At 38.0% G+C, this 12,034-nt stretch overlaps 1 protein-coding gene across 1 annotated transcript in view; it reads left to right on the top strand.

The window, feature by feature from the left end:
• Positions 1-12,034, top strand: part of DLG1 (discs large MAGUK scaffold protein 1) — a 115,597-nt gene that overhangs the window by 79,827 nt on the left and 23,736 nt on the right. The window contains exons 11-12 of the mRNA XM_031062795.1: positions 671-773; positions 9,470-9,584. Of these exons, the coding sequence (XP_030918655.1) occupies positions 671-773; positions 9,470-9,584 (218 nt within the window). The remainder of the gene's footprint in view (positions 1-670; positions 774-9,469; positions 9,585-12,034) is intronic.

Below are 12,034 nucleotides of genomic sequence, written 5' to 3'. Positions count from 1 at the left end.
CTCTTGAAAAGATCCATCTCATACCTCTCTAAGGTTTTCTTCTATACTAGTATAGAAGATCATAAATATTTTGTGTTTCTTTGTGAAATTACTTAATTTATGGAGAATCATTTATTTGAACAATTACATTGTATTCTGGGAGCTATGTCCTTTTAACAGCTGTCACTAAAACTGATATTAAAGTGCATCTTTATTTAGTTTGAGCTATGAAAACTGCTCTTGGTCTAAAATTTCTGCATCATTTTTTGGTGATGCTATTTTTAAATCTGCTGCATTGAAAACAATGCCAGATTCACAGAGGGTGTTGCCTGTCACTGGGTGTGGTGACAGCATGGTCTGTAGGCATTATTTGGCTAAGAAGGTCCCTGAACCATCACAAAAAGTAACATTCTCTCTTTTTCCTTAAAAAGAAAAGCAGCATTCTTAAACAAGAAGAAAATTGACCATTCACTGAGTGATATACTGTGGTAGTCTCAGTAATTATTAAGATGGGTGTATGTAAGAGGGGATTTTACTGACTTGATTTCAGGAACAATGTTAGGAACAGGGGAAATGCAAATGGCATGGAAACTAGTTTGTATCCAGTTAATTTTTTTTCCACAGGTGTGTGTTCTGTGGTGATAAACACAATCATTAATTTTGATGAAGGACTTTTTTGTACTACTTGTAGGTAAATGGAGTAGATCTAAAATCAGCAACCCATGAACAGGCAGCAGCAGCCCTGAAGAACGCAGGCCAAGCAGTGACTATTGTCGCTCAGTACCGTCCAGAAGGTAAGGGCTGCTTTGTACATTCAAGTTCTCTTGTACAACTTGAAACTCAGAGAAAGATAATCTACAGTGTCCTTCCAGCAAACACCTCTTCTGAAACAAATAATGTCATGGGTGTTGTCACATATGTTAGCATAATGGCAAGTGATCAGATTGGAATACCTGCAAGTGTTGCTGCCATGGCTTGCTACATTTCTTGCTTTCACCATTCCAGAATTTGTTTTTCACTAAATATTGCCACTGTCATAACATGAAAATTAATCCAGTACACAAAGAATTTAATAGAAATACCGTGTTTTTCTTTCGTGTTTCCAGTTGTCTTCATGCTTTAATATGGTGGTTTAATATGCTTTAATAGTAGAAAGATAGAAGACTAATTCCTTCTTTGTTGTGTTGATTCAGATGACCTGAGGAGGCCATCAGGTTTTCATTCCTTGGTTTCACACTGAGATGTTATTTCTATTTATCCAGCAGTTTTTTCTGGTCCAGATTAGACTGCAGCTGATGTTGATTAACCATCCTTGTGTCTTCTGCAGAACACTACATCATCAATACTCATATTTGTCCTCTTTGTGTTTCTGCAGCACATTTCAAATGCCTCTATTTGGAACTTTAACAATTTAATAATCTAAAATGAAATGCTTGAGTCTGTAAACTCATCTATTATTGGTGTTACATATACTAAGACATTTTTGTTGTTTTTTGAACTGTGATGATCAGCAAATTTCTCCAGTTTTGCTAAATTGTTTGGCCCAGCACTGAATCTTCCTTGCAGAGACTTGGGTGTTTGAAACTTTCCTTTAGCAGTACTGTCAAGGGGTAAGTGTCAGTGTCCATCAGGAGTGGATGTGGAGCAGGACTGCTGCCTTCATCTGTTAGGTGGCTGGCAGCAGCACACTTTAGTCGTTCTTTATTTCTTCTTTTCTGTCATGTTTCTTCTATCCTGACCTACTCAATTGTTTGAAGCATTAGCTTTCATATTCCCCAACCCCACCACCTGCATCACATCACATCTCTCCCCTGACCCAGGAATTCTGTTCATAGCAAGGCCAAATGATTGGTTTTTCTGCTTCCCAGTCAAATCCCTGCAGCCAGCCCATGTTGCCAATTCCTGTATTGTCTCAGGGGGCTGTATCTTGGTCACATATTCCATTTGTACATTGCTGTGATCCAGGATTCATTTTCTAACAGTGCTCACTCTGAGGCTGCCTTTTAAAAAGAACAGTAAAATCAGCATTGGTTTTGAAATATTTGCTTTGGCTTTGTGTTAGAATTGTCAAATATTTCTGTTGATATACATTTGATCTATCCTCTGCATGGCTCTTCAGTGTTGTCAACTTTTTATGAATAAATGTGTGTGTGTTTGTGTTTTTATAATTATCCTCATCTTTTGTTTCTGCCATTTAGAAACAGTGTGTGTTTGTGTTTTTATAATTATCCTTGTCTTTTGTTTCTACCATTTAGAAACAAGTTAACAGGTATTAAAATATTCATGAAGTTGTTGTTCATTATTGGTGTTGCTCAAATGTCTTCATAAAGATGGAGAGCATCAGTTATAACTGCTTGTATTGCATATGTATTTTATTTATATTTAGGAATCCAGCAGGATTTTGTAAAAGATGCTGACAGCTAGGACAGATCAAGGAGATTCTAGACATCCATCAGGGTTCATTATAACTGAGTAAAGAGATTCAGTATGATAGGAGCATTTGGAAGACACTTGGGACTGGCTCACTTCACTCCCTGTTATTGTATATGACAGTTTGTGTGTTCATAGATGTGGTGGGGAATCCTAATTTATGGTTTTACATCCTATGACATTTCCTATTTTCCCATCATAAATTTACCATTTGTCTTTCTCCTCCTATTTTTGGGAAAAGAGGATTTTTGCAAGCAATTCTCTCAAGGAAAGCCTGAGTTAGGCTGTAGAAAAATGAATCAATGGAAAACCCTTGTCATGCAAAGGCTTGAATTTTCCATGTCTCTTTCTTCAAATCCATGGTGACTAAACTCCTAATTACTGGATTTGGGGTAGACTATTATGACTGAATGAAAGTTATTTTTATTGAATTTGGGTTTAAATTATGTAACCACTGACTTTTCTTTCCCTTAAATCTCCACAATGTTCCTTGGTTATGGAACATTTTTACATTCTTTAAAATGTCTTTCTGGGCATTCCTTTAGTTTCCAGGAGTGTTTAGTAAATTTGAGGGATGCCTTCAAAAGTTTTTCTACTCCACTGAATTAAATTTCAGCAGCTTGCCAGCACTCTTTGGAACAGGTAAAAGCCAAACATGGCATGTGAGTGTGTTGTGCTGTTCACAGAGGTGGCTCAGGCATCAGGCACCCCCATTACTGCACTCAGTTGACCTCAGACTTTCTCCTTGTAGACTCCAGGTTTTATCTTGCAGCTTGCCAGGAGCTAATGTTGGAAACTGGTCACCTGTTGGGTTGTGCTGGTGCATTCTTCTGTGGTACAAGGATGCCATGGGTGTCATACAGAATCTCCCTGCCGGACACATCAGTGGGTTTGGACCTGTAGGGGCTGGTTGCTGCAGAGGGATCTATAGCAGGAGATGAGCAAGAGTTTGTGAAACAGGGATTATCCTGTAGAAATTTGGTTGGGAAGTCAGGATGTTGTTCTCATTTTTATCTTTATTTGGAAGCTTTTCCTTACTCCTTTGCTGGTACTACAAATTCCTACCTCCTTTCAAGACATCACTCATGAATAAAAAGGGATTTTGCTTTACTGTGAATTCAACTGGAAAAGAAATACTGTGACCTGGAGCGGTTTCAAAGCAAGAAATGTTGCTTCAGTACACAAAAGTGTTTTGATAAGCCATTTTGATTCAGTGGCTTCTGATTCATTTAATTTTCCTGTTGCTCCCTGGCTCTGCAGACACCTCAGTGCCACACTGCTGTGTCTCTGGGTTCCTGCAGAGCCAGGATGGCAAGGGAGAATTGTAATGTTAGTGCAGAGGAATGAGATGAAGCAGTGAGCAATTTGGATATATGTGTATCTCCTGGCAGTGGGGATTCAGGATGGTCAGCAGTGTGATGGTGCTGCATAGCAGGGACACAGGAACTGACTGCTTGAAGGGAATGTAGTGAGGGGAGGAGCAGCAAGGGGGAAGTATAGGACTGCAGAGGATTACAGTCCTGGGAGGGCTCTGTGTTTCACATTGATACCCATTGTTACATTCATTCAAATGAAAAGGTCATCTGAAATGTAATAATAATGTTGCCTCACAGTTCAGGATTTCTGGAAAGTTAGATTTTGCCATTCCAAAAAGGTATGAGGTGCCAGTGGGCTGCCATACCTGTATTATAGTTTGAGTGCATTCAAGTGTTTAAAAATAATAGAATAGCCAAACAAATATATTAAAAATATGAAAATATATCTGACTGAAATTGGATAGAAAATAATTTAGTGGGTTAAGCTTTTTATTGTAATTATACTCTGCTAGATCAGAACTGAGCTGTACTAAGGATGTGGATGACATTAACTGCAGTTATGTAAACTGTGAGTCCTGCTCTTGGAGGGCCATGAAGAAGGCAGCAGGCCAAGTCTGTTGGCATCAGCAGTCATTCACTGGTCACCTCACCTTTCCCCAAAGCAGGGCAAAATTCAGATAAGCCTGTCATGACAGAAAAGGGTACCAGCCCTTTCTGTTTCCCAAGGATTCACCTGACATACCAAAAATAAAATTATAATTTATTTTCTGAAAGTGGTAAGATGTTTAAGTGATCAGATTAGCTTCATGTTCTTAGGTGATCTGGTGGATCAGTGTAAGATTAGGAGAAGGTGGAACCAAAACATCAGGAGAAGATTTCAAAGTATTTTTGTAAAGCATCTTCTTCTGAACCTACATTATTCATATAGGTAGTTTACATATATTCTTTCAGTTTTATTAATGGAAACTGTGTTTTCTTCATTCTCTCTTGTCTTTAAAGCAAATGACTCAAAAGAAAAAAAAAAGGAGGAAACACAAAAGTTTATTAGTGCTCTCTGCTCAATGGCCCATATGTGGCTGATTTTTCTGTTTACAGTGCTGCATTTATGTAATTCAAAAGAGAATAACTAAGCTCTGGGAAATGGTGCCAATTTTGTATGAATAAGCTAAGATTGTTTTCTGAGCATTAGTCTTGAAATATATTGTATATCTTCTGTCTGCAAAAGTCTGGCTGGGGTAGCACGAAGCCAATAATGCTTGTACAAAACTTCACTTTCAGTAATTGTTTTTTATTGAGGCTGAGCTTCCCCTGCTGTATAGATGAGGATATGGATTTTCTTAAATAAAGGTGGTTCAAAAGATCAGTGCATCCTGATTTAATAACATGAAAAATTCTTTTAAAAAATACCTCAAAAAAGGTTTGCCTTGTTTTTGGGTATGCGGTCTCTGGTTTCCAGGTTTCTGTTCTTGCTTGTTTTGTACCTGGTTCTACTCATTTGCAAGTAATCTAGATTAGTCAATTAGAGTATTTTCAAAACTGGACCCATTCAGATTAGGAAAAGGGTTTTGCTATATATAGCCCTGATAGACACTATAAGGCGGCTTACACATGTTTTAATCCTTTAAAACCTCACTCCTACTCTTTAATATACTAAATAAAATTGCTTGTGAATGCTTGCTAAGCCTTCAGCAGCATTTTTAGTGGATTCACCTCAGCAGTGACTGGACTTAATCTCTTTCTGAGTTTTCCAGGGTGTGTGGGAGGTGTTCTTAACTAAATACAAATGCAGTTTTTATAATCTTTTGAAATTCCTTGGCACAGTCGTTCAAGTGATTAATGAGATACAAGCTCATTAAACATTAGAGTATATGAAAGTCACCCAACAGCATGTGGAATTCATTCTGGTCTGTCCCAGGCAATGTTCATATCAAATGACAAGCATTGCAACAAAATATCTCCTCAAAAATGATTTGTGACATTTTTATTGTGGTCTGTGCATTTTAAAAGAAAAATGGAAGGTCAATACAGGATCAGTATGATGGTGGCCATCCTAACTAGCAGACTCCATTTCTCTCTTTGGAGGCACCATGAAAAGGAAAATTGAATATTCTGCAAGTTGAGAAAAGACTATAAATCAGTAGTTATATAAAATTGTCAGCACAAGAGTCCTGCTTAGACAGATCCAATAGGCCCTGCTAAAGAGGGCTTTCCATAGACAGATGGGAAGAGGGAAGCAAGGGGCATACTTTTTTAATGAAAGTGAACTTTTTCAGCTCTACGTGGGTTCACTGCATGTAAGAGTCTCTGCCATCTGTTCCCTGTGCGCACATCCCGGCTTCCTTCGGTCGCTGCTCCTCCTGTGCTGTGTGCTGAATTCCCATCCCTTGTGCAGCCTTCTGCTCTCCTGCCCATTTGCTAGAATGTGTGTTCCAGACCAGATGCATTTCCATTGCAGCCATGTTTTCCTCTTCCCCTGCCTGCACAGACAATTTTTCTGTGGATCTGTGTTTTGTTGCCCATCAGATGGGCAGTCCAGGAGAGTTTCAGTGATCAGATCCTTTCTGGAGTTCTGATTTTCTGTTCAAGTAAATAGTGACATTAAAAATATTACAGATTTCTAGGTAAAATCACTTTAGCAGCTTGAAATCAGAGTAATCTTCTAGGATTTGCTAATCTTCCCTCCTTTTTGTTTCTTGCTGTGGAATGCATGCAGACATAGAGCAGATTTAGTCTAGTTTTGCACCATCTGCTTATCCAGTGTAATTTTAAATTTTAAACTTGAGCCCAGATGTATTCATCCTCTGTTCTTAACAACTGATTATGTGTCAACCTGAGTAGGCTTTGGGTTTTTTCCCTTGGTGATGGTGGGGTTCTCTTGGATAAATTCCATGAATTGAAGCAGGAGGTGCTTGTTTCCTCGATCTTGCTGTTATGTCAGTAGATACTGTTCCCTCCCTGCCTCTAAACTTCCTGAGCGCTTTGAGAGAATTCCAGCCAAGAAAAGATTCTAATGCTCTTATTTTATTGTGTTTTGTGGTAGTTTTGCTGCCTGTTATCCTTTATTTGTTGCATATCAGCGGCAGCTTTCCTAAAATCCAGCCCTTAAAAGTTGATTCTGAGTGTGGTTTCATTCACTGCTGTTGCATATACATCTGGTTTTGGAGCCTGACCAGATTCTTGCTGAAAGGATTGAGAGGTTGGATTGTGTGGTTTTCTTCTGATTTTGAATTTCTTTCTATGTGGGTGTCTGTGTTTCTTTGTGCCACCATAATTCTTATTAAAACAGTATTTTAGAATCTCAGTGTTTTGATGGCTGTGGAAAGTGGAATACTTTGCTCATACTTTGCTTCCTAAAGCTGATGTTGAACCAAGCCTACTTTGTCAACAGGGCACAGGTGCTGATCCTTTGGGTATCAGACTAACACTGCTTTTCTGGTGCTATCAAGAGTCCTGCTGCTGCATTATTTTCTGTCTCCAGCATTAGTTTCAGTAGCACTATACCTGATCCTAGGTTTCTTTTTTAAAAGCCTGTGTACTTTTTAGGTCCAAACCAAATGATGGTGAGAATTCTATTCATCCTGTTCCTCCCAAAACCTTCTGTTAAGAGGAAAGTAACTCAAATTTTAGCGAGCTCTACATCAGTAGAGCTTACCAGATTCTGACTGCACAGTGCTTAAGCTTCTCCTAAATATGAAATTTCTTGGCACTTCTTCTTTTTGAACATAAAGCCTTCTCAGTCCCAGCCCATTAGTTTCCTTTTTTTGCTTTATTCATATGGCAGGAGCCTCTGTGGTGAAATTACTCTCCTCCTTACTCCTACAGATGTCCCTGTCACTCATTCAGCACTTGCTTCCCAGGAGTTCTGATGAGAAAAATTAAATTAGTTCAGGAAGCTGCAAGACCAGTAACCTGCAGATGAAATATAGGATAGAGTCAAGCAATATTGGGAAATAGCCTCCCTGGTAGCTCTCTTGTATCAATGTGCTGCATAGGAGGAAGTCTGATTCTTCGATAAAATGACACGATACAGAAATCTGTAGTTTTCCCAGTAGCTATTACAAAGAGCTGCAGATATTTTTAGTGTTGAACAGGCTGTAGCACAAGGAAACACTGGGATTATCTGATTTTTCCCATGCTTACTTTCCTTTCACACAGGGACATACAAAAACCTTTTAGGTTTATAGTTTCTTGGTTACAAATGAGTAAAATGAGGTGACTTTCCCAAAGCCCTGCAGGGCAGCAATAGCACAGCAGGAGAGGGCTGTTCTCTCACTGCATCGGAGCCCTTCCCCTAAAGAATGCTGCTTTCTAAAAAATGTTGTTTTCTCACATTCCTCTTTGGTTACTATCCTGTTATCTTACATTCTTTTGTTATTAGTGATAGCATCACTAGTGGTGGAAATAATGGCTTTGATTCTCTTGTCAAACAACCTCAGCAGTTTGGTTTAGTGCAGGTAAAGCATTTGATCTGAACTTCACTTGTAAACAGACACTTGGTGCTATTTTAAAAACTAGGGTATCTTAAAAGCTACTAGCTTTTGCTTATAAAGGACACAAGTTAGGGTTATTGAAGAGACTCTTCATATTGTCATAATCTGGATAGGGTTAATTATAGATGCTATCAGTGCTCGCTGTATAATGAGTGGGGAGAAGGGCTGCAGAACATAATATGATAAAACATTCACAGTTTTTAGATGGCTGTTGAAGGAACCTTAGTTTAGACATTTTCTCAAGATTTTTTATTTTAGAGTCCTTTGTCAGTCATGCACTTCCTGAATAACCTGGTGCCCACGGGGAGTGAGGGTGCAGCTCAGGAGAGCAGCTCAGTGCCCGGTCCAGCAGCTGCTCGCGGCACACACGCCCTGGCTCTGCCAGTGTTGACTTGTTATAATCTGGCATCACGTGGTCTCCCGGGGAAGGTGGTGGCTGCACAACATTTCCTTTGACTAGGAAGGGTTTACAAGTGGATCTGTTGATCCTGAAGTCCAAACTATTCAGCTGAAGGAAAAACTTACTTACTCTGAGTTCGTATTTTATGCTGACGGCATGTAAGTACCTCACTTCAGGAGATATTTGTCCTGAAGAAGCAATTACTGTTTTCCTGGCTACCTTTGTAGCTAAAATCAAATGCATTTAGCATAGTTTTATTAGTACACTGCTCTGCTTAAGAACACAATCCACTTTTCCAGGATTAACATTGGACATAATTCTGTGGGGGCAGTTTGAATCTCTAATGCCGTTTACAAGTGGATTGAAATTCATGCCAGAATTCTGGATATTTTTTTTTCCTTTCCTGAGCTGCCAGAGGAATATGGTCTTATTTCAGAAGATGTTTTGCATATTTCCCACCTTGTAGTGTTAAATTCTTTATCTCAATCAAATCCAGTAATTTTGAAGTACAGACATTTTTCATTTCCATTTCTTAACATTTAAAATTGAAAAAATGTAGTTCTTGGTTATAAACATGTATTTCACATATATGTTCTGAAGTTTCCTTTCTGTCATGGATTAAAATTAATCTGTATCTGCCTTTTTATTACTATGAAGTTGATAATTATTAGTAGAAATGTTCGTCTTAATTTGAAAAAAATAGTTACTGTGAACTATAGATTATAATAACAGAATTTTGAAGTATAATATTCTTGTATATTTTCTTTGTCTAATCAAAATTATTTCAGATTTTCTTTCAGTTTAATTGCTGAAGTTTGGCAGGAAATTAATTGCCGTGCCTGTCTTTGTTACAGAATACAGTCGTTTTGAAGCTAAAATCCATGATTTACGGGAGCAGATGATGAACAGTAGCATTAGCTCAGGATCAGGATCTTTGCGAACCAGCCAGAAGAGATCCCTCTATGTCAGGTAATCATCTTTTTCATAGCATTGCTACTGTGTTTTTCTGCTTTCTCTGGACTTACTCTTTTGGTATTTGGTTTTCATACAATTATTTACCAAGTATTAATAAAGGAATACTGAATACTTATACACAAATATAATAAAAATAAAGCTGTATTTAGACTGATTAATGTAATATAGCTGAAAAAGTAGTAATATCCCTGAGAATTCTATATGAACTTTGAAGAATGGTGCTATTGTTTGCTTTCTGTTCTTTGATTTGAGACTGATGATAATCCTTCAGCAAAAACATCTATTTCTTCTTGAAGTCAGTGTATGTGAAGTCTTAAAAACTTGCTTAGATCAGTTTGTGGTTTTGTGACAGTAGTTTTCATATACTTGTTTTCATACTTGTTCTCAGTACTTGAGTTCAAATTTATAGTCTTCTCTTTCTTAAGGTTTGACAGATTTCCATCTTATTTCCTTCAGCTTACTTCAGTTGTTTTCTTGGTTTTATTAAGGAACCTTATTTCTTTATCCGATTGAATTTTGTTATGGAATATTTTTCCATGGTAAGCAAGAGAGAAAATGCAAAGCAAATGAACTGAGTATAACTCATTAATTTATTCATATCAAGTTAAACATAAAGGAGGCTGAAAGGAAGTGGAAACATAAGAGCATGAAGCAGATGAGAAAATAGGTGGTTTCACAAGGAAATTATGGCAGGGTGCAGCTTATTCATGTGTCACTCAACTCCTACATCAGTTACCATGTACTGATAAAGCATAACGTTTCAAGTATGGAACGTGGGTAAAAGGATTGCATTTTTAAAAATAAATAGGTTTTTGAGTTCACCAAATCAGCTCATCTCTGGATTGAGTCAGTAGCCTTTTTGTAGGGGCCAGAATGTTTCAATAAAGCAGGTAAGCCTTCAAGTAGTTCTGGTGTTTGGGTTAAGTTTATACATGATTTAAAATGTTGTAGGACCTCACTGGTTTGCCTCCTAAAAGTAAGCAGGCTCAGGTGCTGTTGACCTTTCCTATCCAAAGCAGACAGTGTTTTGTTCATGGTGTGTTCTGTCTGCTGAGCGATAGGAAAGGAAGCAAGTCATACACCAAGCAGTTCCCTAAGTAATTGCATTGATGCTGAGGAAAGTCAGGGTCCTTTGTAACTATTTCTGAATGCTTGACCCAAATGTAGCTAAATGCTCATAGGGCTTCTGTTTAGCTTGACCCTAACAGGTAGTTTCTGTGTTTTGACCTATTGTTTCAGTAGCTGGATTCTGTGATCTTCATTTCCATAATCCCAAGATCTATTGCTTTAGTTCCCATCATATACCTAAGCCCAAACAATTCCAAATGCTTTTATTTTCTTGGTTAGCTATAGCCTGATTAGGTTCTAAACCCCTTATGCTCATGTTCACACATCTGATATTTTGACCCACTAACAAGCATTTTCTTTTTATGGAGCTTTAATTCTACTGATGGAAGTTGTTGAGCTTTTGACTTTGCCAGCTGCTGCAGAACTTGCAGCCTTCTCCAGGCTGCTGGCAGAAGCCTTATGGGGACTGGTTTCACTGAAAGTTTCTGAGGCTCAATATTCAGTGTTGGTATAAGTCAGTGCAAGTATCTAAAATGCAAAAATTCCCCAACAAAAGTACTTTTCTACCCACATCTCTTTACAGAGGGTGCTGCTAGGGCTTTTGAGATCTGCTTGTGTCATCACACCAAAAGCTGCCAAATACTGGGAGGCAGCTTAGTATGCACAGAAAGGGTTCTCATCTGTTCTGTCTTGTTTCTGATGTAATTTTGACCCCATTGAAGTAACTTTTATGAATATTTTCACATATTGCTAGATACTGACAGAACATGTTACTTACCCACTTTATTTCTTATTATAAGTCACTCTGGTATAGTCATACTGTACTTTTAATTAAATTCAAAGCCAACTTTAATAACTTCAGATATCTTTTTTCAATAGTGCTGGGTTTTGGATATGCCTTAAAGGATGCCAGTTATGTAACAAAATGCTGAATTGAATGGTAAATCCACCAGTAAAATGTTTACAGGCATTCAATCACAATTTCAGAAAAGCTATTAAATAAAAATACCATGAAAATCATCTCTGCTGCTTTCTCAAAATCAAATTAGGAAATAAAATCAGATAGATCATTGTATCCCTGTAAACATGATATCTTTAAAACTAGTTTGCCTGTAAACAGCATTTTTTGGTATTATGTTATATTAAGGAAAAGGCAATTGTGTTTGCCCAAAAATACAATTTGGAGTAAAATGGCAGATTTTTCTTTGTAGTTGTATCTATATCAAAAAATGATGCACAGCAATTTGGAAAACAGCCCTTGGAGAGCAATCCAAATAGAGCAATTCAGCAGCAGCTGACTCTCCATGTGTATGTCCTACTGTCCCCCCCACACCACTCCCCCGTCCCCAGCTAATTCAGATGTACTGATGTGTCTT

The sequence above is a fragment of the Geospiza fortis genome, unplaced genomic scaffold (assembly GCF_000277835.1).
Source record: "Geospiza fortis unplaced genomic scaffold, GeoFor_1.0 scaffold19, whole genome shotgun sequence".
NCBI classification, from domain to species: domain Eukaryota; kingdom Metazoa; phylum Chordata; class Aves; order Passeriformes; family Thraupidae; genus Geospiza; species Geospiza fortis.
This window is presented reverse-complemented; position numbering and strand designations above follow the sequence as displayed.